We start from the raw sequence: 24782 nt of genomic DNA, 5'->3' as shown, positions 1-24782 counted from the left end.
GAATCCCCTGTTGATTCTTACAAAATTCAGTGAAAAGATGAGGCAATCAATGTAGCATCTTGGCACAAGGGCAAACTTAATTTCCTTCTCATTTTAAACATGAGGGGAAAAAAGCATAGAAGTAGAAATGCTCAGCTTTCTATTCATTATAATAACTTTTAAGTGCTTTTATATACTGTGTTTGGCACAAGGTGGGTAGGATATGAAGATTATGTAAAACCAAGCTTCCAACTCAAAGGTTGTACATCTGGAGAGCAAAAGAAAGATAACATTCTTAACGTTTCTTTTCAATCAAATGCTTAAAGCAGGTTTTTAAAGTTGAGATGAAAAAAATAAGGAAAAACAGCAAAGGCAGATGCTGAACAAAATCTCCTGGTTTCCCTTAGTTTTTTTTTTTTTTTCCTTTATTATTATTATCTTTTCAAATTGCATTTTACAATAATAAAAAGCAGACCACTTAAGATAGCAATGACTCAATATTGCTTGGAGCTCTTCCCTACAACATCATCTTCTTACATTCCACTGAACAGAAAACCATCCCTTCCACTGGCATAAACTTCTGCCCAATGAGACACTTGCTGCAGCAGGAGCACAGAAAGCACTCTGTGGACGCGTGCCAGCTGAAACTGTTGTAAGTCACCCGCTGCACTTCTGGATCAATGGCATTGTGGCATCCTTGACACATCTGTTAAGTAATAATACAAATGAGAAAAGAGGATGGAGGAGCACATAGGACAGTAACATTTTCATATGAGAACAAACGTAATGTTTCCTCATATGATAAAACTGAGAATGACAACCTCAAAAATATCTATCAGAGAATGCTCTTCTAGTTAACAATTTTGGCCAACGACTGTTTATGAAGTTGATATATTGAGCACTGGGAGAAATGATAGCTGAAGGCTCCTTACGTCTTTCTGAGTTGACGCTTATTAGATATCCCTATGGTGTTCAATGTGGAAAGTCTTGACAGTGAGTTCCAAATTATGCATTTGAGTCTAACATATTAGATTGGATATTAGTAATTATAAAGAAGTTTATAAAATTATTTTTCCTCACTTCTTAAAGCTTTGAAGTGGTAACTTTATCAGTCTTATCTCTGACATACGAAATTATTAACACCACTAATTTCTAGACAGCGATAAATGAAAATCATGTTCAAAGTAGTTAAGGATTCAATTAAAAATACTGACTGAGAATAATTAGTTTCAACTAAAAATATAACTTGTAGCTAACTGGCTTCTGTTCTGAAACAATCAGATCAGTCACAATTTATGTATAATCTAACATTTATATAACATTGATACTTAAAATTTCCTATTCTATTCCCTGTTTATCTGTTAATATGTTATACATAAATGTATACATACATATATACACAAACACACACATATATACGCATTCTTCTTAGCTGAATATATATATTCACATATATATATATATATGAAGAAATTAAATGAATATTCCTTTATATTATAGCAGAAAACAAACCAATTTGAGACCTTCAAAACACTGGAAAGTGCATATGTCTTCTGGCTTGTACATGTTCTGAATGAATGTGACTATCTAAAGTTTTCATTCTTAACCTTCTTTGCATAAGTGAAGAAACCAACCAGATATTAGATGATAGTACATACCCTTCAGCACTGCTCCCCACCCCATCTCTTATTGTATGAATTCCAGGAATTAATGAGATGAGGGATGGGAGTGGCCGCTGAGGAGCTCATTTAGCCTGAGCCTTCTCATTTGGAAAGACCTTAAAAAAAAACTGCTATTCAGACTAAACTGGTTTAAGCAGTAAAGTGAGGCCCTGTTACAAATATCTATTTTAGGCCTGCAATATGCCCTCCAAATTTTCAAAGAGCATATTCTCCTAAGCACAGAGCTTCTAGTGGCATAATCCACAAGTCTCCCCTGGGAAGAGAGGAAGATATTTTCTTTACATGATCACATACACTACTCCTGAATTCAGCAAAAATGAGTGTACTTTTAAAAAACACAAATTTCATTTATAATTTTAAAGAAGAAATTACCGCCCAATGATACATCAAATTAAATAAATTATTTCATTAAAGATAACTATTAAACACACTGAATGGAATAGAGAACTTAGGTTTTATGGTTTCACAGAATTGCTTTATTAACAACATGGTTACCATTCATCCCAAAGCCCAACAGCCGATCCTAGGTGAGAGCTACACATCCTTAATTGTTCCTAAATCTTAGACTTTATGGCCTGGGGGCTGCAGAACTCAGCAGGAAGAGGAGGTGCTTCACTGCTTTCTGTCTGGCATTTGAACTGCCTCCGTTCTTAACCCGCTATTATTTCAAAGAGTTCTTATCTCCATCAACTTCTCTTATTTTATTTGTATACAAAGTATGAAATAGCTAGTAACACTTGCTGTGAAGAGCTCTTTGGCACAAGTGTCCTGTGGAATCTCACAGATGTGCATTCAGGAGGTGGCCATTTGAAACTGGAATTCCAGAGACCATGCAGAGAAAAACTTGGTGCATTTTCCATTATCCTCCTTCCAAGTTAACTTTTTCTCAGAAATGTTCTATTTTGAAATTGAGTTCTTTACTTCAGACCTAAAAATTAACTTGTATTCTCTCTCTTTTCTTTCTTTTAAGAGATTTAAAAAGATCATGCTATGAACAAGATAATATTCAAAAATTTTAATTATTTAAATGCTGCTTGGTAGCTCACTTTGCCATAGCCTGTTTGTGCAGGCAATGGACAGATATACTTGTTTTAATACCAGGCCAAGGCAATAGCATATCCTACTGAGAAAGTAATCCTTCTGAAAGAGATCATACTACATTAAAAAGCTAAATAGTTTGGCTATTCTCTTATTCTCTTAATCATATATGTGGCTATTCCCCTCCACTGATTAGATACAATGCAATGGAGAGGAGCTTATAACAGTTAAATCCAGTAATTTCAACTGTGGTAACCTTTATTCTGTAAATATTTACTGAGTATGTTTTAGTTTGGGGAATTTAGCAGAAAACAAAGCAGACAAAAATCCCAAGCCTCATGGAGTTTGCATTTTAGTCTTTAAGAGGAAAGCCCATACCCTATTATAAAATATCCATTATGATAACCCTGTTCTGTAGAGAAACTGTTCCAAGGATATTCATAGAAGGAATTTTTATCCAAGTAATATATCAGGCCACATGATTATTCAACATCTTGTCCCCAGGTACAAGGAGAGTCCATGTTGACCCCAAAGGAAATGAGAACTATAAGGAGTACAAATGAGCCACTCAAACATTTTCTAGTGCAGGCACTGAGGATATGAAAATAAAAAGGCACGTTCTATCCTCCAGCTGGTTACTGTATAGTGGAAAAGACAGATGAATGATGTTAACAATTACACACACACGGTGCTATGGGAACAGAGAGGCACAGGGTCTAGTCAGAGAGAAGGGGTAGAGTTCTGGGCTAGGATAGCAGAAAAGACATTCTGCAAAAAATTAAGCCTAAATTGAGTCTACAGGAATGTGTAGGCATAGTCAGGTAAATCAGAAAATGTGAGGGCATAGTGGACAAAGGAATTACTGTTAGCAAAGGACAAAGAACAGGGTGTAACTAGAAAATTCAGGTAATTTTTATTGTGGAAATATATGATTTAGGTTGGATAACTGGTACAAACAGCTAGAGGCAAGAAGGGGGCAGATTACAAGTCTTGCATCCTAGGTAGGGAATCTGGACTGTATTTTGAAGATAATGGACTGCAATATATTAAGCATAGGCTTAACGATCCAATTTGTGTCTTAGAAAAATCATTTTCCATCACTATGGAAGATAGCTTTTGAGCAAGATAAAGGATGGAAGTGAGGAAGCCAAATGTGAGTCTATCGCAATAATACAAATGACAAAGAATAAAGTTCTGAAGTAGAGAGGTTGTATCTATCTGTGAAGATCTGATACACATGATGAGGCAGAGTTGAGAGAAAATTACTGATTATATCTAGGGGCAAGGTTGAAAATTGGCAACCAACATCAAAACATGCTACTTTAGTGCCATTATATTTGACTCTCATATTTGTATAAAGACATAAGTTTATTCCTTTGTCAGAAGTCCCCTCAAATTGATAGCTCAGGAGGACCTTGTTTTGTTGCATAAAATGAAACCAAAGTCTATCATTTTAATACCGCTGGCTTATAAGCCTTACCATACATGGTCAACTTTTCTTTTACCTTCCCTTTATCTAAATTGCCTATCTCTTGGCCGGCATGCAAGAGCAGCTCTGTGTAAGCAGGGCAGAACCAAGGAAAAAATCTTCTCTTGTGTTAAGGACTTGAATGTTTGGCCCACTCAAATAAATTTAAATAAGCAGGTCAAATTTTGTTACAATAAATCAATCCAATAAAGGTTAAAGAAATAGGCACTGCACTATCTCCAGGTAGCAAAAGAACAAAGTCCCAGTGAGTAGTCCAGCAGCATGAACAGAAACCATGAAGGCTTAGATAGAGCTAAAGATACGAAGAGCCCCTAGATGCCTTTATTTAAAGGGAATAGAGAATTCTCGCCTGCCATGCCGGAGACACGGATTTGATTCCCAGTGCCTGCCCATGCAAAGTAGAAAAAAAAAAAAATATATATATATATATATATACATATAAAGGGACTATAACCTGTACTCAAGAGAACGAATCAATTAATCTTATTCCCACTACATACATTTTTAAAATTGGGGTTTCATTATCAAAGTCACTTATCTATAGTGTGAACTGCACAGGTAGAAGTCTTGCGGTAGTGCCTAATCATTGCATGTATTGTTTCTGAATTGCCTGGACTTTTAACAACCTATGGCTGGTATCACATGCTTCCTATAAGATAGTGCTGTTTCCCTTCTACAAGATGCCTTAGTAGAGGTATAAACTGAAGTCATGAGATCGAGACAACCGAATCACTGGACAGCTTCTCACCACAGCATGGTTCTTCACATAGCAGGGCTTGCACACGGGCTTGTCAGTGACCATCACGTATATTTCCCCAGCTAGGATGTTGTCACAGTCAAAGCAGCAGAAGTGTTTCAGATGCCAATTTTGGTTTTCGGCCTGGGTGTATTCATTGCTGAATATCAGCTAGGGAGAGGGCAAAAATAAGATGAACCACATTTTTCTTGTAGCTATAATGACAAAACTAGGTGCCACAGGTAATAAAGGGATTTTTATCCATAAATATATCTAATTAATTTTCTTGCATTTTCAAGTTTAAAAATGATAACCTAAGGCTCCAACTTAGGTAATCACTGAATGCAATATAAATCAACCTTTTGTATTCCTGGGCAATTTTTCATTAGTCAACACAATTAACACAGGCACTCAAAATGAATGAAAAGTTACTTTCATTAAATGTCTTTGGACATATATAAGCAACTGATGTTTGGTCAATCATACTTCCTTCTTTCTAAGGGTGGCCTGGTTATGGAGGTAAGGGGACCATATAGGGATAAAGAAGCTTGCACGTGGGTGGCCCCAGAGAACACACCTCATCACAGCCAGCACATCGGGGTTTCTCACTGTCACAGTAATGTCTGCCACAGTATAGCTTCTCATTCTTCCAGAAATAAATCATGTCAACCAGAAGTTCAGAGCAGGTGCTGCAGATGAAACAAGCTGGGTGCCACAGTTTATCGTAGCTGGCCCTCTCGGCATAGACGGCTGGGTCACCTTCCTTCATGCTCAGTTTACAGCCGTAGCAGGACTGAAAGAGGAGTCATCCCAAATATGTCATCACATAACTGGCATTTCTAATCATCAGCTTTAGTAGGAATGCAGGCAAAATATTTTCAAGAGAAATAATTTCTACCAAAATTAGCAATTTGTCTATGAAGACAATACAGTGTTAATATTCCTGCAGAACTGAATCTCGGGACTGTTCAAACCTCATTCACGCACCTGATGTAGAATAAAGAATTGCTTCCTGAATTAATGTCACTTATGGAAAAGGCTAACAGTAATTTTCACCTCATTTTAAAGTATGCCCTCAAAAATGATTACCTATTTTTACAGGACTAGGGCTTATTGGTTGAAATGTTAGTACTACTGGATATATCAGTACTATGTTATAATAAGGTTAGTAGTTATATTTTTTTCATCTTTCACACTTGTCTTATACCTTCAAACCATAGAAAAAAAATTCAACTATATTTCCCTTTCTAGTAGAGACCTTTTTTTAAAAAATGATTGACTACCCATACACATTTATTTGAATTTTAAGCACTTTCTCACAAGCAAAACTGAATTAATGTAATTTATGAGAAGAAATAAACAATTGACAAAATTGTCCTTAACAAATGGAGTCTAGATTAGTGTGCTATATTCCAACATGATGCCAATGCCAACTACTGTGTATACATAAAACTCACAGTCTTGGCAAAAAAATGAGAAAACTTGGCTTAAGAGAAAAATTTCAAATGTGATGATTCCCTAAAACAAGCCTAAGCTGAATTTTTTTTTTTTTTTTTTTTTTTTTTTTAAGAGGGAGGAAGGGAAGGAAAGACAGAGAGAAGGAAGGAAGGAAGGGAGGAAGAAAGGGAAACATCTTTAAACATTTTCTTGTTTTATTGTATTTTGTTTGTTTGTTTGTTTGTTTTTTACATGGGCTGGGGCCGGGAATCGAACCGAGGTCCTCCGGCATGGCAGGCAAGCACTTTGCCCGCTGAGCCACCGCGGCCCGCCCCCTAAGCTGAATTTTAATTAAATTTATCTTCCTCACCCATTCCCTACAGGAAATAGAGTAATGACCCAAAAAAAGGTCCAAAGAAAGGAAAGGAATCTATAAAATACACAGATTAGGCCAAGAATGCAACCCTCTACTTACATACTGAGATTTTTTTGGCTCAGCAGATTTGTCTTCCACGGCCCCCACTGCTGCTGTGGTGCTTCTATCCCCACCAGGGATACAGATTCTGCTGGGGGCTGGAGTATCCATCTCAGAGGGAAGTTTGACATCTCCTACTCCCAAAGCCTCATTCTTGTACTTCTTCACGAACTGCTCCATCTCCTTCACCTCTCTGGGGGACAATTCATGGCACTTCGAAGGGTCCTGATCATGCTCCGGGAGCTGCTTTGCCAGCTGCTTCTTCCGGTACTGAGCACCCTCTGAGCCTGCCACTGGCTGCTTCTCCTTGGGCAGCATCTGCATATACTGCCTGGCCTAGACCACCAGGAGACCAGTGTTAAATCCGGAGATGGCTTGGCCTTCAGACAGTGCAATGTTTTGTAACACACATCAGAACCAAGTTATATAACAAAGAAGTCTGTTTTACCCATTAGTAACAATTAATTTTCGTAATGTATCTTAAGATGTTAAAATTGACACAATAAATGGATCTGATTCAGTAACAATGAATACATTCTTCTTGAAATTAAAGCTTCTTTTCAGTTTTTAAAAAGATTTACTGTTTACTTGTTCTAAATATGCAAATGTACAACTGCAAGAGAACACAAATTTTTAGGTATGCAAGTTTAGAATGACCTTGCAAATGAGCAGCATTTTCAGCATTATAAAAAGCAATGCTAAAAAAAAATACTAAAACATTTGTGATCACAAGATTCAATTTAATAACTTAAAGACCTTGTTAAAAGACTCCCAAATGTCCCATGTAGCTGTTATAACAGTGAGGAGTCCGACACAAAATTGCACTTTTTGCCTGATATTGTAAAAGAAATACGATGCCGAACATTATTATACTTGTAAACAATGGCAGAAATTGTATTCTTTAGACATTCTCCACTTCTTCTCAAGAGAAATTTTCTCTAAAGTAAGCTAGAAGAGTCATCAGATTTATAAAAAACACCTGCTTTTCATCTAATTATCATCAGACCACACCCTCAAAGTGCTTGACTCATCTAGGTAGTTAGAAAAATTCTATGAGCTCCTTACTCTTACTTTCACAGGCTGCAATAGGAGTTGGAAATCAGAGTAATAAGAACCCCAGAAAAAAAATCACAGATCTGGGGTATATGTGAGGGTGGTTAGCTCACTAAAGCAGATGCCCTAAATAGTCTAGGAACTTTAATAAAGGGCCTCCCCTCCCCCTTATTACTTACCAATGCCTGATTCTGCACAGGAGGAGCCCATTCATAGGTAACAGTGTTGATGGAGATATTCTTCTTGGCAGGAACTGGATTGGTCAGTATCATAACATTGCGTTTATACATGGGAATTCCATCTGATTTCAGCTTTGCAATCAGGGTGGTATATTTGGTATCTTCAAAAAGCTTCCCCACTTTACGATCCTCTTCACTGCTCAGGAGGACATCATGCTCTTCTTGGCCACACTTGCAGTTACGACATATTTTTCTATAATTTTGAAGATAAGCAAATGATTTGGAGATGGGTAATGATTAATGCTACCTAAGTAATAATTAAGACTGTTCTTTTTCTTTTAGTTAATAAAATACTTTTATGCATGTTCAACATCACAAACGGTATTAAAGGTTAGTCTTTTGGGGTATACTAAGTAGCTATTCATAAATTTAACCAAAAAAACATAAAAATGTACAGTTTATAAAATTTTGAAAAAGGTAGAGTGTGATTAAAAAGTGCATGATCAAGGAAAATGTCTGAGGGTAATTCAACCTGACCCTCCCTATTCTCCCACCAGAAACCCACAGACAGCAACAAAAACGAAGTATCATAGGGAAGCTTCCATATTTAGTGAAAACTTTTCATAGCTATTACCTGATATTTGTTTTTATAAGTGAGGGATAGGGAGAGGGGTATAAGCTTTTCCCATTAAGGGATATAATCCCAGATTTAGGTTTATAGCCTTTCTCATTTCTTTTTCTGTCCTTTCCTTTTCCCATTTCCCCCTCATTCTCCTTTCCTCTATTCTTTTCTTTCCTCCCTTCCTTTTCTTCTTTCCTTCCTTTCGTTCCCCCTCCCTTACCCTCCTCCTTATATAACAAGGAGGAAGGCTCAATATTATAAACATGCTAATTTACCTTGAACTGACCTATAGATACAATGTTCTGTCAATCAAAATCTCAACAACTTTTCTGAGTCCTTCCTCAAGTGGGCTTTTAAGATATTTATTGAACAAAGAGAAACTCTTGAATAAAAATAGGGGGGAAAATACCTTACTTACCAAGAAACAAAGATAAGAGTTACAGCAGACAACATGGAGAATGAAGTAAAATATTTAAAGGGCTGAAAAAAACCCATCAACCTAAAATTCTATATCCAGCAAAATTAAAGGATAAATAATAGCTTTCCTGGATATGTAACAACTTAGGGAATTCATCTCCAGCAGACCTTCCCTACAGACATGATGAAGCAAATTATTTAGGCAAAAGGAAAATGATATAGCTCAGAAATCTGGATCTACATAAAGAGAGGAATAATATCAGAGAAGGACCAAATAAAGGGCAAATGAAATATTGTTCTCCTTATTCTTAATTGATCTAAAAATAATTACTTGTTTAAAGCAAAAACAGTAACAGCATACAGGACGATTATAATAAACATCAGTGAAACAAATGACACTTGATGACATAAGGGATAGAGGGAAGATTTGGAAACATCCTGTTGTAAGGTACCTACACTAAGTGGGAAGTATATAATGTTATTTGAAGGTGGACTTAAATTAGTTAAAAATGTATATTGTAAAATCTAGGGTAAGGAGTAAGTTTTCTTTAAAAGAAGTATAATTGATATGAAGGAGATTAAAGAAGTCATATGAAATATTCAATTAAAACCAGAGAAGGCAGAAAAGAGTGAGTAAAAAAAGAAGCAGCAAGGAAGAATTGCAACAAATAGAAAACAGTTACAAACATGGTATTATTAGTCCAACTATATCAATAATTACTCTAAATTTAATTCGGCCTAAATATACCAATCAAAGGACAGATTGTCAAAGAGGATAAAAAAAATGAGACCCAACTATATACTGAAGAATAGATCAGGAAGAAATAAACTTTAAATATAAAGACTGAGATAGTTCATAAAAATAAAAAGAGACAGAAAGGTACCATATTAACGCTAATCAAAAGAAAGCTGGAAAAGCTATATTAATCGTAAACAAAGCAGACTTTAGAACAAAGAAAATTAACAGGGACAAAGGGGGCATTACATAATGATAATCGGGTATATTCTCCAAGAAGACATAAAAAAATATCAAACATATATATATCTATATATATGTAGATATATATATACAGATATACATCTATCTATCTATCTATCTATCTATATATATATCTACCTACCAACAAAGTTTCAAAATACCTGAGACTTCAACACACCTCTGTCAGCAATTGAGAGATCCAGTAGGCAGAATATACAGTCAGGCTATAAATGACCTGAATCACATTATCAATCAGCTTGTTCTAATCGATATTTATAGAATACTCTATCCAACAACAGCAAAATACACATTCCTTTCAAACTGTCATCGAATGTTCACCAGGATAGGCAGTATTGTGGGCCATAAAACATATCTTAACAAATTTAAAAGAATAGAAATTTTATAATGCAAGTTCTTAGACCGTGACGGGTTTAAACTAGAAATCAATAAAATAAAGATAGCTGGAAAATCCAAAAATATTTAGAAATTAAACAATATACTACTAAATAATCTATGGGTCAAAAAAGAAGACTGAAGAGAAATTTTTAAAAATATATTTTGAACTAGATATTTATTGAACATCACAGGGCCAAGATTAGAACTGGCACATCTGAAAAACAGCAAAAATGGTAGGACTTGTCCTATACAAATCAACAATTATTACAAAACCACAGTAAAAAGACTCTTTGGAAAAGGTATATCCAGACTACAGGAACAGAGTACAGAAATGGCTATACTCACACATGTATGAAAAGTAAAGGCATGAATGACACTGAAGCCTCTCAATGTTCGCAAAAATCAATTATCTATGGTTTTAAAAATGACCTAAATGTGAAAGGCAAATCTATGTAAGAGAATATCTTAATAACCTTCTAATATTGAAACAGCCTATAAATTAAATATAAAATTCAAAATCAATAAAAGAAAAACAAAAACAAGGCCTTCTACTCATTAACAATCATCATAAAAAAAGTGAAAAGCAAGCCACCAACTTAGAAAATACATCTGCAAAAACATAAAGTATCAAAGAAGTACACAGCATAAAGTATTTAGCAAATATAAAGAAATAATACAGAAATAAACTTAATAGAAAAATAAAGAAAACACACATGGCCAAAATCATAAGAAAAGATCCTTAGTCACAACTGTAGTCAGAGAATAAGAAATTAAAACCACAATGAGATGATATTTAAAACCACCAGAGAGGCAAAGAAACAGACAATATTAAATACTAATATGAAAGTAGAGCAAAAGGAATTCTTTCAAATGGCTGGTCAGAGTGTAAATTAGTTCTACCTCTTAAAAACAACAAAAGCAAAAACTCAAAAATGAATCCCTTTGAGGCTGTGCAACAGTGACTCAGTGGCAGAATTCTTAACTGCCATGCCAGAGACCAGAGATCAATTCCCGGGGCCTGCACATGCCAAAAAAAAAAAAAAGAATCCCTTTGTCAAATAAGAAAGTATTAAAGAAGTAGCAATTTTTATGTTCTGGGTTTTCTTAAGGTAGGGCATGGAAATTGGAAATAGTAGATCTGACCTATATAGCCCTAGGTGAGGGAAGAGGAGCACCAGCCAAACTACTTTTCTTGTGCACAAATTGGTCAGAAATCTTTATTTAGTAAGAATTTGCTGAAGCATCTTCTAGTTCAACTATAAAAGTCTTACAGTTGGTTATCTCGTACCCCCATCTAGTGGAAAGGAGCATATTTTTATTCTTGTTCTTTTTTTTTTTCGCATGGGCAGGCACCAGGAGTCAAATCCAGGTCTCAGGAATGGCAGGTAAGAACTCTGCCACTGAGCCACTGGTGCCTGCACTTTATTCTTGTTCTTAAGTTAACAAAAACAAAATCCCACTATGTACAAAACCATCACCTTGCTGTTAGATCAAGTATATAACGTATTTCCTCTAAGGAGGAAAAAGAGGGTGGGAGTTTAATTCTTAATACAATATCTAAATTATTTTATCCTTATATGCCTGTGAACTATGTCATGCACCCTAGTAATACTTAGCAAAAGGTATGACTAAAGAATGAAGTAATGATATTACAAGGATATGTGATGAATACTGGAATTCCTTTGGAAACGTTTATTATCCAATTCTACATTAGTACAACATGTACACCACACGTTAGGGAGGGTCAAATTTTAGAATTTGAAAAATAAACATTAAAAGATACAGTAAGTGAAATAAAGTTGCTGTTTTCTAAAACATGAACCATGGCAAGCTGTAGCACAGTTATACAGATTATTTCTCTTGGTCATTCTTGGAAAGATGCAGAACTTGAGGAAATTACTGTTTTCTCTACCTACTCCTCCCACCACCCAACATACCTTTATTATTCAATATCCCAATAGCGGCAGTGGTAAGGGAAAAAGAAATAACTGAAGTCATACTACGCTGTATTATCAGTTTTCTAATTTAGGAAAACCTATAATCAATTCATCATACTTTTTAAAATCACAAATATATTATTAGTCTCATCTGCATCTTCGACCCAACATGAATTGTGGTAATCAAGCACTTAGCAAGAATGTGATTCAAGATAGGTAGAATAGCTACAGCTGTCATCACTAAAGCAACTGAAATGACCACATACCTTCCAGATCCCTCAGTGCTGTTTCATTTCTATAATATAAAAGGGACAGCTACATTCCACTATGCAAGGAAGAATCTTACCAAATCAGGACCAGGTGCTAAGAGTTATTCGTTCTGGAGATAGCTGCCATTTATAGAAATCTCTGCTATTTAGCACTTTCCTAATTTTAAAATAAATTTCTAATCCTTCTCTTGGAGTTGTGGTTGAAGTGTTTTATATCTTAATCTCCCATATTTAAATGGGAAACAACTTATTTTTAGAAATGCATTTTAAGGACATTTAAAATAAAGGCATTTGGAAGAAATTTAAAAATGTATATTAAAAGGAAAAACTTGTTGAGGAATTGGGGAAGAAAAGAATACTGTTATCTTGGTATCTAAGAAAGAGCCTGAGAATGCATGGAACATCTAAGGCATATTTCATTTCAGCCTAAAATAACCCAGATTCCAAAAAATGAAGGACTTAAAAATAGAAGTGTCCCTGTATCAACCTAAGAAATAAAAAAACGGGCTGGGTGAGCAGAGTACCCACTGGCTAGGGGCTATATTTGTAGCATGTATATATTAATGTTTCCTCAGATGATTCATAAATAACTTTTTGATATATTAATTATAAATTTATTTGAACCACACTAATTTGATAGCAATATTTAAGAGTATATTGATCAGTTCCCACATTTAACACAATGCCAAATCTCTAAATCTTTTAAACTGACTTAAAGAGCAGTTCTCAAACTCTCCATGGTATGTTAATGAAAGTTATATGGGGTGAAAAGAAGCAGGAAGGGAATCTGGGAATCAAATTAGTTAATTTTATGATTTTTTTAGAAGATGCAAAGGTAGACTGGAAAATGCCAAAGTGTAGGGGGGGAAGGAGGCTAGGTGCTACAGTACAAATAGCTTCCCCAACATTTTATCACTTCTGTATCTCACAAGACTTGAATATGAGAGATTTTCTAAAAGGTTATTTGTACAAAAAACAGTTTATCACTATGAACACATGTACACAAACATGAATACATGACAAAATTGTATTGCAATATTTTACATTATAACTTCACAGTTTGTGGGGGTTCAATCCAAGAAAGAATTGTACCAAAATTTACCAAAAGTATTGCCTCAGTGGAAAAATACTTGGATCTATAGTTTCAAACTGAAAACTCTCAAGCAATGATACTGAGTGCTACCATAAAACAACTTTTTTGTATCACTATTTGTGAAAATTGTTATTTTTCCAAGGCAAGTAGTAGCAACTGGAGAGCTCTGACATGTTGCCAGCATTCATAGTGATTTAAAGGCATGGCCATGGCATTGCTACAAACCATAATTTTAAAGGGTTGTAAGCTGCCCTTTTATAACAGGGATATACATATATGGACTTAAATGTGGGTGTCTGTTATAGAAGTCAACACAAGATTTAATCCATTTATGGTGGGGAATTTTTAGTTTTCAGCCAGTTCCAAACCAATTAAAAATTCTCTGTGAAGATTTAAGTTATATTCAAAGAATACTTTTCTTGTAAAATGCAACTGCCATATTGGAAGTATTTAATAATGATAAGAAAAAGAAATAATTCTATTATTTATATGAATATGATCTGTGGTTCCAGTTGATATTACCCTTTCTTTAATAGGAAATAATTGGTTATAAACTCCTTGAGACTTAGGTGTGTGTTTTGAGTTGCATAATTATTTATCATCCCTAAATATTACTTAAAAGTATGCCCAGTAGGGCAGTGTGATGGTGGCTAAGTGCAGAATTCTCATCTGCCATGCGGAGACCCGGGTTCGATTCCTGGTGTCCACTCATGCTAAAAAAAAAAAAGTATGCTCAGTACAGAGCAGTTCTTATTTTTTAGGTACCAGGCAATGTCAACCTTTTATTTTCCTCTAGCCTTACAATCACTGGCACCTTGAAGAAGGGGACTGCTCCCAATTAGAGGACCCCATTCCCATTGTTCTCAAAAAGTCATCTCTGCCACAAAAACATCATACTTTTTGAGAAGACAGCCTAGTGCAATTCAAAATACTCTGATCATGAGAGTGTAAACATGGATTCTAGCTTCTGTTCTATCACATAGAAAGGTGGTAATAGGGACGGTTTTGGCAAGCTTTGGGTTCAAATTCCAGCCCTGCTATGTATTGTCTACAACTTTGTTAAGTTATTTAACTTTCCTAAGTTACTGATTTCTCATACACAAAATGGTAATATTACTTACCAACTATCTCAAAGGGTATTGTGTAGATTATACAATGCTGCAGTGGGCAGAATTTTAAGATGGCCCCATGACCTTTGTCCCTGAAATCACTCAATGAGTCTCTTTATATGGCAAACAAGACCTCAGTGCTAAAAACTTAATACTACCAACAGTGGGAATGAGTGTGAAAGCAGATTCTTCCCTAGAGTTTCCAGAAAAGAGCCGAGCCCCGTTGATACCTTGATTTTAGGCTTTTGAGACCCTAAGCAGCGAATCCAGTGCACCCAGACTTCTGACCTACAGAGTAAACGGGTATTGAGCGAGCAAACAGATATTGTTTTAAACTGCAGTTTGTGATAATTTGTTATACAATGACAGAAAACTAGTGTAAGTGCTTATTGATGTGTGACACATAGAAAGTATTCGCGAATTATATCTATTAAAAACTCATAATATGGGCTCAAACAAGACATTCTGACTTCCGTAAGTTTCAGTTGATATGTAAAGTGAGGTTTGACTAGCAAACTTACAAGACCTATTCTAAACTTCCATAAGTCTAAGAATTCATGTTTAGCTTTTTACAAGTGTTGTGACACACCTAACAGGCAGTTTTGCCTGCTAGAATTCTTCCACTCACTTCTCCCGATCCACTTTCCACCCTTCAGTGCCCTGCTGTAAACCTGAGGGAGCTGAACCTTAGGGACTGCACCAGTAGGCTCTCTCGTCCCTGGCACTGGGGAACACCAGTGGGTGATCAGAGAGATGATGTAAAGCGAGCTTCAGGTAATTTATTCCCTGACTTCCTCTCTACCAGGTCATCTCCCTCTAATGCATCCTTAGCTTCTTTTAGGCTGCCCTCTCCTAACTGCTTTCTTGTTCCTTCAGATCTAGGGGTGCTAACCTCTTTTCCACATGTCCTCTGGTCCACCACTTGATGTTTTTCCTGAACGCTACCCATGCTTTACCATTCTCCTCAAATTACTTGTTCTGAGTATGCTTTTTACTGATAGGGCCCTGATTGCTAAACCCTGGAAAATGTAGTAACAGGTGTACAAAGTGCTAAGGGGAAAATGATCCTTAACTCCACTTGGGAATGTTCTCAGAGTAATGATCGAGCTAAGGCAGAATTGATAGGACTTTTTGTTTCCTGGTAATGGGATACAGGGCCTTTCCAGGTAAAGGAAACATGCAATCAAACATCGAAATTTCAGAAAAGTCAATTTAGGTTTATCTAGTAGTTGGAAAACAAAGTGCTTAGAAGGGAAGTGGGAGATGAAGCTGGAAAAGATGTTGAAGTCTAACATAATAAGCCAAAGACTTCGCCTAAAGAATTAAGACCAATGGGAAAACTCTGAGGTTCTTAAGCTGTTGGGAAGAATATAATACTTCTCTGTTTTTAAAAACTATTCATTTTTGAAAGACCAATTTTCATGGCTATGTGGAAGGCCAGATTGGTAAAGAGTTGCAGAACAGTTTAGTTCTGGTTTTCCCATTGTGCCCCTTGAATCCCTAAGGGTCCCAGAAATCAAGGGTTGCCATGAAGATGAGGGGAGGCTAAGCGGGTAGGACCCTCTGGCCCATGCCCACTTCAACCAGAGCAGTTCTGTGGTCTAGAATCTTTGTTATAATCAGGACAACTAGTCTGGACTATTCTTCTTCGAAGACTGCACTGAAAAATAGCTTCATCTTGAGGTCAAAGATACCTGCCTCAAGCTTTTCAGTTGGGGTAAAGCAGTCAGGAATGATCAAGAATTCAAAGTAAGTGACAACGTCTAGACTCATGCAGGGAGAAGATAGAACTACTAAGAGATACTACCTGGACAGACTGTAAACCAAATCTAGATTGGAAGCCATGTTCAAAGCCCTCGTCTTTATGGTTCTTAACAGATTCTTATATTATAATGAATTTTTGGCAATGTATACCAAAACGAAAAAGGATTTTACCTTAGAAGTTAAAAATGAAAACTATTCCAGTAGAGGGCAGTGCAGCCCTGTGCAGAGCAGCACCGGCATACAATAGAAAGCAGTATCCACATTAAGAACTGAAATATTCTAATCCATGAAAAGTATTTTGTGTTTAGTAACTTTAACTTTCTAAAACACGACAGACATATTACTAACTGCTATGTCCCTTGAAAAGGTAGCACAAAGGAAGAACTATTAAAGTCGTTTAAATAAACCATTCCCTGGAAAATGTTATCACCCTAAAACCAAATTAAAGTACGTATCATCATTTCTGGGAGGACCAAGGTTTCTGTTGCCTTCACTACTTACAACTGTCTTTGTTTATTAAAACTTATTAAATAAACTACCTTTAAAAAAAAAAGAAAAAAACTACTTTTAAAAGGGTCTAATATCTTAAATTTTCTCCATTTATATTTTCCTTTAACTTTTATTGCACACTTCTGTAAGAACTAATAAATTTTTTTTTATTCTAGACAATTTTCTATGAAAATCAATAATACAGATATGGTTCTCAAATGAGATTCACTCCAAGAATGCAGCCACCGTCCTAACATTGAGTCAATTATTTTTTTCTTCTAATATGCCAATTATAACTCCGAACAGAATTGTGAACTATCATTAAGGATGAGAGCCACCTTGTAAGAACATTTATGTTCTTCATAAGAACAGGTTTCAAATATTTATAAAGTTATAGCCAAAAATTTTAGAGAGACCTAAATTCAACTTCATTTTCTGATAATTAGAACATAGGTGCTCAATTCATCATTCATATTTATTGTTGCAAATATAGAGATGAAAAATTTCCATTTTTTAAGAAAAGAGTAAAATTTAATTAATGAACAGTCTTGGAAGATACCACACATTTATCTGCCACTCAGAAAAGAGGTATATTCAGTATTCTGAATCTGAAGGACAATGAGTAAATTAAACTACTGTTAACCGAGAAATCAGGATTTAAGGGATAATTTTGATTGCTGAATCGTTACATAGATATTCTTTTTTGCTTTCTGGTATAGTGGAGTAGAGGGAAATATCCAAAATTTCTGAATTGTAATCCAGCTGCCTTGATTTCTGATAATCATTGTACAGCTCTTTTTTTCCGCCCCTATGATTGTAAAAACCTTGTGACTCATCATTTGTACCCATTTATCCAGGTTTTCAACTTTAGAGTCCTGTAATCACTAAAGACAGCCCCTAATGTTTATTAATGAAGGGTCTTGGGTCAGCCCAGAACTAATTCACTCCAAGTGAAAAGTCATCTACATAAGGGAGCTGGATCTAACCAAAACAGGCCCAAGTAACACGCGCAGTTGCTTAGACTTTAACCGACAAGTCACCTATACCTCACGCCACCATTTTCTGACACACGTTCTGTGACTACATGTTATCAATCTGCACATGCACAATAATTAGATCACCTCTAATTACCACATCTGGGGCCACTGTCCTAAACCCTGCCCATCTTTTTCTTTAATAAAACTATAAGAATTACTACAGTTGGGGAGACAGATTTTGGGCCGATAGGCTGTCTGCTCTCCTACTTTATGCCTAGTAATGAATTCTTTCTCTCTTTGAAACCCCAGTGTCTCAAGAATTGGTTGTTGAGTGCAACCAGCAAAAGAATTCATGGCCTTTTTCTAGAAACACTATTCTCAACACAGTTATTATGGTCCAATTTGCTCAGTGGAACTTAACGATAGAAAAAATAATATATTTGCAACTTAATGACCAGGACAGAGAACTTGCAAAAGATCTCCACTGTCTGCAGAAACATTGCCAAAGAGTATAAATTACTAATGCGTTTGTAGTTTTCAAAACATTACCTCCAGAAGTGCAGTTCAAATCCTTCACATTTTTCTTTGCATCTTAAACAGGGGGCTCCAAATCCTTGCTCATGACCTAAGCCCATCTGTTAAAGAGAAAACATGTACGTATTATTACATTTTTAAAAACCTAAAATAAAAAAATAATAAATTATAAATTATAAATTCCACTTACCACTCCAGTTGATACAACTTCAAACAAATCTTTTACGAGGTATCACATTGTTTAGTCAATTATGACACCCAAGAATGTAAATGGTAGCTTCAAATACATAAACAAGATACTTTATATTCTTACTACTCTTCGATTTTTAAGAAAAGAAAAGTGTCAGGATACATTTGTGTAGAAAACTACAAATATTGCAAGTCACAAAAGTCATGAATTCATGTCTTTGTCCACAAGTAACCTGGATGGAATAGAGACAGAGCACTCAGAGAGCCAGAGGTTAGAAAGCAAGTCTGGCCCCAAATAACTTAATTTGTAGCAAACAGGAACAATGTGAAATATTTTCAGGACTTATAATTAAAACAATTATCACTTTATATAATGATAAATATAATTGAAATAGTAGCAGCAAACATTTATTGAATGCCAGCCACAGAGGTAAGCACCTTATTTATATTACCTCATTGAAATTTTACAAAACCTCAAACTACCTAAACTACTTATAAAAGTAGACAGTGTTGGGCGGGCCACGGTGGCTCAGCAGGCAGAGTTTTTGCCTACCACGCCGAAGACCTGGGTTTGATTTCCAGTGCCTACCCATGCAAAAAAAAAAAAAAGTTGACAATGTTATTCTCCATTTTAGAGATGACAACAGAAACTCAGAGAGGTCAAGGAACTTGCTTAAGATCAAAGTTCTAGTAAATGGTAGGGAAGAGATTTTAATATAGGTCTACCTGACTCCAAGGCCTGTGCCCTTAAATCTGGGGGCTTTACTGTTACTTGTTACATAAACATTTTTTTTTAACCATATTAATTAAAAATCCTTGGGAACTTGCTGAGACACGACCTAATAAGTAGAAGGGGAAGTGGTGAAAATCGGGAACAACAATGAGGCAATGCAAGCACTTAGACCCCACTATTGATATTATGAGAGCAAAAAATATCAGTCAGTATTTGCAGCAGCACTCAGGCAAATCACTAGTGACAAAATTATTCTATATTTTAAATATCAGATCAGCAACTGCTGACAAATTACCACCTGGTGCTTGGAACTAGTGCTAGGAGATAAATAATAGTTCTTTTTTTAACGGGACCGTTTGTAGCTTTACCAAGCTGTTTGTTACTATGTAATCAAAACCACACTGTAACTTGTTTCTTGAAAGATCAGCCTGACATACCCTGAAGCTCACATGAAGCCCTTCCTTCACCACATCTGTTTATAATAACTTGGGGGATATTCAAAACCAGCTCCTCCACCAAGCAGCTTACAGGAATCCAAATTATTTCTTATCTCAAATATACCTTCTAAAGATGATGAAAAACTGTCCACCATTTTACTAATCTCCATCAACTTTTCCATATCGACATTTGCTATTTTCAAAAAAATTAGACCACTCTAAATTGTATACCTAACGTGAATCCCAAATAAACTTTTTTTTTCTTTGAGGAATCAAATTGTTTCCTTTTCTCTGATGAACACAATTCACACTGCAAAACTAAAGTGGGCTAAAAGAAAAAGAAACGGGTTATTTGAGTTTTCTGGACTTTCGTAAGGAGAGTAATAAAGAGTTTTCTCCATTAAAATATCAAAGCTAAACAACAAACCTACTAGGATTTATTCTGTATTCAATGTCTTTCTAGTTTTCCATTAGGAGAGTTAGTAATACTGAATCAGCCTGGTGTATTATTAAGGCATAATCATATAGCTTAAATTAGCAGCTCTTAAACTCTCATATATAATTCACAGTAAGAAATACAATTCAACTCATGACCCATAACATGCATATACACAATACAAACTTGTGTTTCAGTCTGCATAAAATCTTGAAACAAAGATTTACTAGCTTAGATATATGATTCCATCTCTAAATTAAATGGATTACTGTAAATTCTTGTCTGTCTTTGAATCTGAATTCTTTGGTCTGAGCAACATTGAGCTTCATAAACCACTGGAAACATACTGGAATAACAGCATCTTGTTTCTCTCTATTTCTGAATGCAAACAGGAAGTTCTTCTAATATAGTAAGAATCTCAATTAGTCAGCAGAGCTTTTTTACTCTAAGGCCTAGATATAGCTCATTGCTGATTTACAAAGTCAACCTTGGATAGGGGCAAGTCATTTCCTATCTACTTTTTATCTTCTTTAAATGGTTATCAACTTATTTATTAGAATTAGAGCTGATTGTATTTCACTGAATGTCCTGCTCTTTAAAAGCATACCATAGATTCTGAGTATTGGACAGGACTATGTATCCCCTTCCTGAAAGAGATCTAGAAACTACAATCCAGAGATGTGAGATGATTTGCTCCTATACACGGCTAGTTCTCCGCAAAGCTAGACCTAAACGTCAGTGTCTCACTTCTTCTTTACTGTTCTGCTGGAGCAAACCACTACAGAATCTGAAATAGGAGCTCTCCAGTCTTCAAAGAGAGATCACTGGCACAGTTTTACCTTAAGGAAAAGAACTACAAATCCCAAAACACTCCTGCAACCCCTTTAAATGTAGGTAGATTTTCTGAGAGGTTTTTGTTTTTGCTTTTTGTAATATAAAAGGAGAATTTAAATTAGTTGGGGAGGTTAGGGAAAGCTTTTTTGAGCAAGTAATGCTTGAAATGAGCACTGAAAGGATGAACAGTCTCTAATGCAGCAAAGAGGTAAAGGAAGTGCATTCAAGGCAGAGGAAGCCAACATTTGCCGAAGAGGGCCTGGCAAAAGCCAAGAACATCCCAGAGCAGTTGAAGGGTGTTAGGCTCAGCCCTGTTGTAGGCAAAGTGTTTATTTTGTTTCAGTTTTCCTTTTCTTTTCCTTTTTCAAAGGAAGAAGAAAATAAAACTACTGAAGCATTCTGCACCATGCCTAAGCTACCAGGTTGAACAGACTGGTAAGAAAACATTCCCAGAGAGAGGATGAGACCGGCCCTAGAGAAAAGAGCTTTGTTGTCAACTGAAGAGGATGGGTGAGTGAGTGCACTTGCCAAATCTCAGAAGGGAAGGACCCTCAGGGACAACAGGAAGACACAACTTTGGAAAAAGCAGTAATTTGAGAAAAGGGCTCTGCAATATTTCCTGGAAAACTCCCCCCTTGCTGGCCTGCCTAGAAGACTAACAATCTCCACACAGGTTCTTTCCGGCAAGGTTTATGGGTTTTCTCCTCTCTCCCTTTCCAAACACACTCACTTTCATATTCTCCATATCTCAGACATAGGGAGTAAGCGGATTTTTAAAACACCAGCAAGAGAACAAAAAAATGAAAGAGAGTGGAATGAGGTGGCAGCAATATGATACAGTCTCTGCTGCTAAAACTCAGTTGAAGCAATCCTAATTAAAAACAAAGAAAAACACTGAGTTTTCACCTCCTTGGTTAAATAGTAGTTAAATGATTAAAACCTGAGAGTTTTAGACTGGCAATGAACTTATATTCCTATGGGAGTTTCAACAAGTAAAATTATTTGTGTGGCTTTAAGTGTATAGCTATAAAATTTAAACTTCACTGATGCCCAGTATTGAACAGCTCCTATTTATGACATTATTGGGTGGGATAATATGGGAATTTCATATTCCCATCCTGTTTATCAACCACTATTATGATAAAGCACAATGGTGCTCAAAGATATGTCGCTCATTCTTTGGTGTTTTCCTTCCTTATATGATGTAGCTAGTCCAGATTCAATTGTAATCCAGAGGGCAGTTGTGTTCTCTACTCTTACTAAACCCATTTTATAGTATGAAATTGGACTGTGGCAGAGACACCTTGACCAGTATGAAGCAAACTACTTCTCATTCTGCTCCTACTTCAATTTAGGCATCTAGTTATCTGCTCTTCTCCTTCACTAATTAAATATGCATCAGACGAAGGAAAACATACTAATTCTACTCCGTAGTAAAATAAGTTTCAGAGCCAGAACTGCCCCAGACAGTTTGTTTCTCAAGCAAGGCCTGTCCAGAGGGCTTCTTCTCCAGAGTGTCACCAGAGCTTTGCCTCCTCTCAGCTCCAAGATCTGGAACCCACTCTAAGGACTCAGCCAATTTCTCCTCCTGGTTCCTTTCTTTCTGTTCAGGACTCCCTGAAGTCCAGGATACAGAATTCTTCTCTATCTTCTCTTTCCTTCTTTTCACCCTCAGTACCGACCACACTACCTGGTCAGGGTCCTTCCCCTTTTACTCACTAGCCATGGCTATTACTCTTGGACATCCAAAGCCTGTAGGGCAATTTCTGCCCAGGTGTCAGGGCATAAGAATTCTAGGTGAGAGATAAGAATAGGGAAAGTGTTATTTAAGGATACCCAGAGTGTGTGCAGGGGTATGAGAGGCATGGGGTGATAGAGAGGAAAGAGATACCAGCAACTCTTAGCTCCTCAGCTAAGACAGTTTGGCTGTTTAGAAAGTAAGATTCAAATCCTTGGGCTAATATAAACACCAAGTGTGCTAGAATTTAATACCTATGATGTGAGAATTAAGTCTGCAAGACATATTAAAGGAAGTGATCAAGAATCACATTAGTTATAGATGCCAAGAATTAATAAAATAAACTGAAAATGTAGAAAGATCACTCAAGGAGAGTCAGGAAAATGGCAATCTGGTCCCAGGGTGTCACTGTTCTGTGATCTTGGAAGTCATTTCTACTCTCTGAGTCTCTTCTAAATAATGAGAAAACTGAATTACATCAACTCCAAAGATATCTTTTTAATTCTAAAATTATTACTGTAAGCTACGTAACAGATGAACTTTACCTTAGTTTAGCTGTTTTTCAGCATAGTCATCTGCTCAAAGTTTAAACACTAAACAAAATAACTACCAGAAAAAGCGAATAAATTAGAGGCTCTTGCAAGTCAGGATCATTTGGAGGAGCAGGATATAAAATATACATAGGAAACTAAAGATTTAAATTCTGAGAATAAAACTCGGCTCTGTTGGATGTAATTATTTCAACAGCAAATGTGATATGCAGAGTCAACAACTGGTGCATAAAAACACATGTTTTTCATAAGTGTGCAAGTCCCAAAGCTGTCTAATTCATATAATTTTAGTAACACATTCTGGCCAACATGAGTGCAAAGATGTGACAGATTAATTTTTCTTCTTCAATGTCCAAGAAAACATGGACTGACTATATTCGGAGAAACTACAGTCAGGCTTTGGGAATACCTAGCAAGACTCTTTGAAAAAATAAAAATGACTCTCCAACATTCATTTGGATGACTAGTGAAACACTAGTCACGGAAAAACAGGACTTCTGAGTATCCTTAACTATAGTCTCCAGACACTGAATTTATATTCGCACACATGATCTGTGTCTCCAAACACCTCTTTACTCCCCACTTTTTTCAGAGTAACAAATGGGGATGGATTCAATTTCGCCATATTCATAATTTCAGGCAATCTGATAGCTGGCAATGTTTCAGGTGACCCTTTTGACGGAGAAAAGAGTATTGCATGTCAAATGTTTTAAAGAAAAAGGTAAAGGGGATAAGGAACATCTGGAATTTCAAACATGGTCTGAGTTGATTTGGAGACAATTTGGGTCTGGAAGATATTATGCAGTATGCAGGGTGAGATCATCTGATTCCTGCTGTTTTCATAACCAAATTTCTCTCTGGACTAAAAATCACATGTGGTTGCTAACCAAGTAAGTGTTACCAATATTTCTTTAATCATCTTGGAATGAAGTTCATCAACATAGATTATATGAAATATATATATTTTCTTTCTTACTCTGTGTGTGTGCATGTGTAGTTATCTATTCTATATTTACACTGCATTCTCAAAAACATTTTAGATCTTGTTCACAAAGCCAAATATTCTGGATAAAGGAACTTTCTAAATAAATAACTCCTCACAGCACATAATTTCTTAGAAAGCTGATGTAATCCATAAAGTCTGCCCTCCCCACATCAATATATTCTGATTAATCATTAACACCAGATTTTAAACTGTTTTACATTTTTA

General features: G+C 36.0%; 1 protein-coding gene across 3 annotated transcripts in view; it reads right to left on the bottom strand.

Moving 5' to 3' along the window:
* Positions 1 to 410: 410 nt before the first annotated feature.
* The window catches only part of TES (testin LIM domain protein), an 86566-nt gene continuing 62194 nt past the window's right edge, over positions 411 to 24782 (bottom strand). For all 3 annotated transcript variants that reach the window (XM_077114785.1, XM_077114767.1, XM_077114808.1), the window contains exons 2-7: positions 18670 to 18755; positions 8069 to 8321; positions 6837 to 7172; positions 5502 to 5717; positions 4937 to 5095; positions 411 to 685 (exon numbers count right to left, since the gene is read on the bottom strand). In XM_077114785.1, the coding sequence (XP_076970900.1) occupies positions 497 to 685; positions 4937 to 5095; positions 5502 to 5717; positions 6837 to 7172; positions 8069 to 8321; positions 18670 to 18755 (1239 nt within the window). In that variant the 3' untranslated portion in view covers positions 411 to 496. The remainder of the gene's footprint in view (positions 686 to 4936; positions 5096 to 5501; positions 5718 to 6836; positions 7173 to 8068; positions 8322 to 18669; positions 18756 to 24782) is intronic.

This window comes from Tamandua tetradactyla, chromosome 1 (assembly GCF_023851605.1).
Source record: "Tamandua tetradactyla isolate mTamTet1 chromosome 1, mTamTet1.pri, whole genome shotgun sequence".
In the NCBI taxonomy this organism is placed as follows: domain Eukaryota; kingdom Metazoa; phylum Chordata; class Mammalia; order Pilosa; family Myrmecophagidae; genus Tamandua; species Tamandua tetradactyla.
The sequence above is the reverse complement of the archived record's forward strand: the minus strand, read 5'-3'. Positions and strand labels throughout refer to the sequence as shown.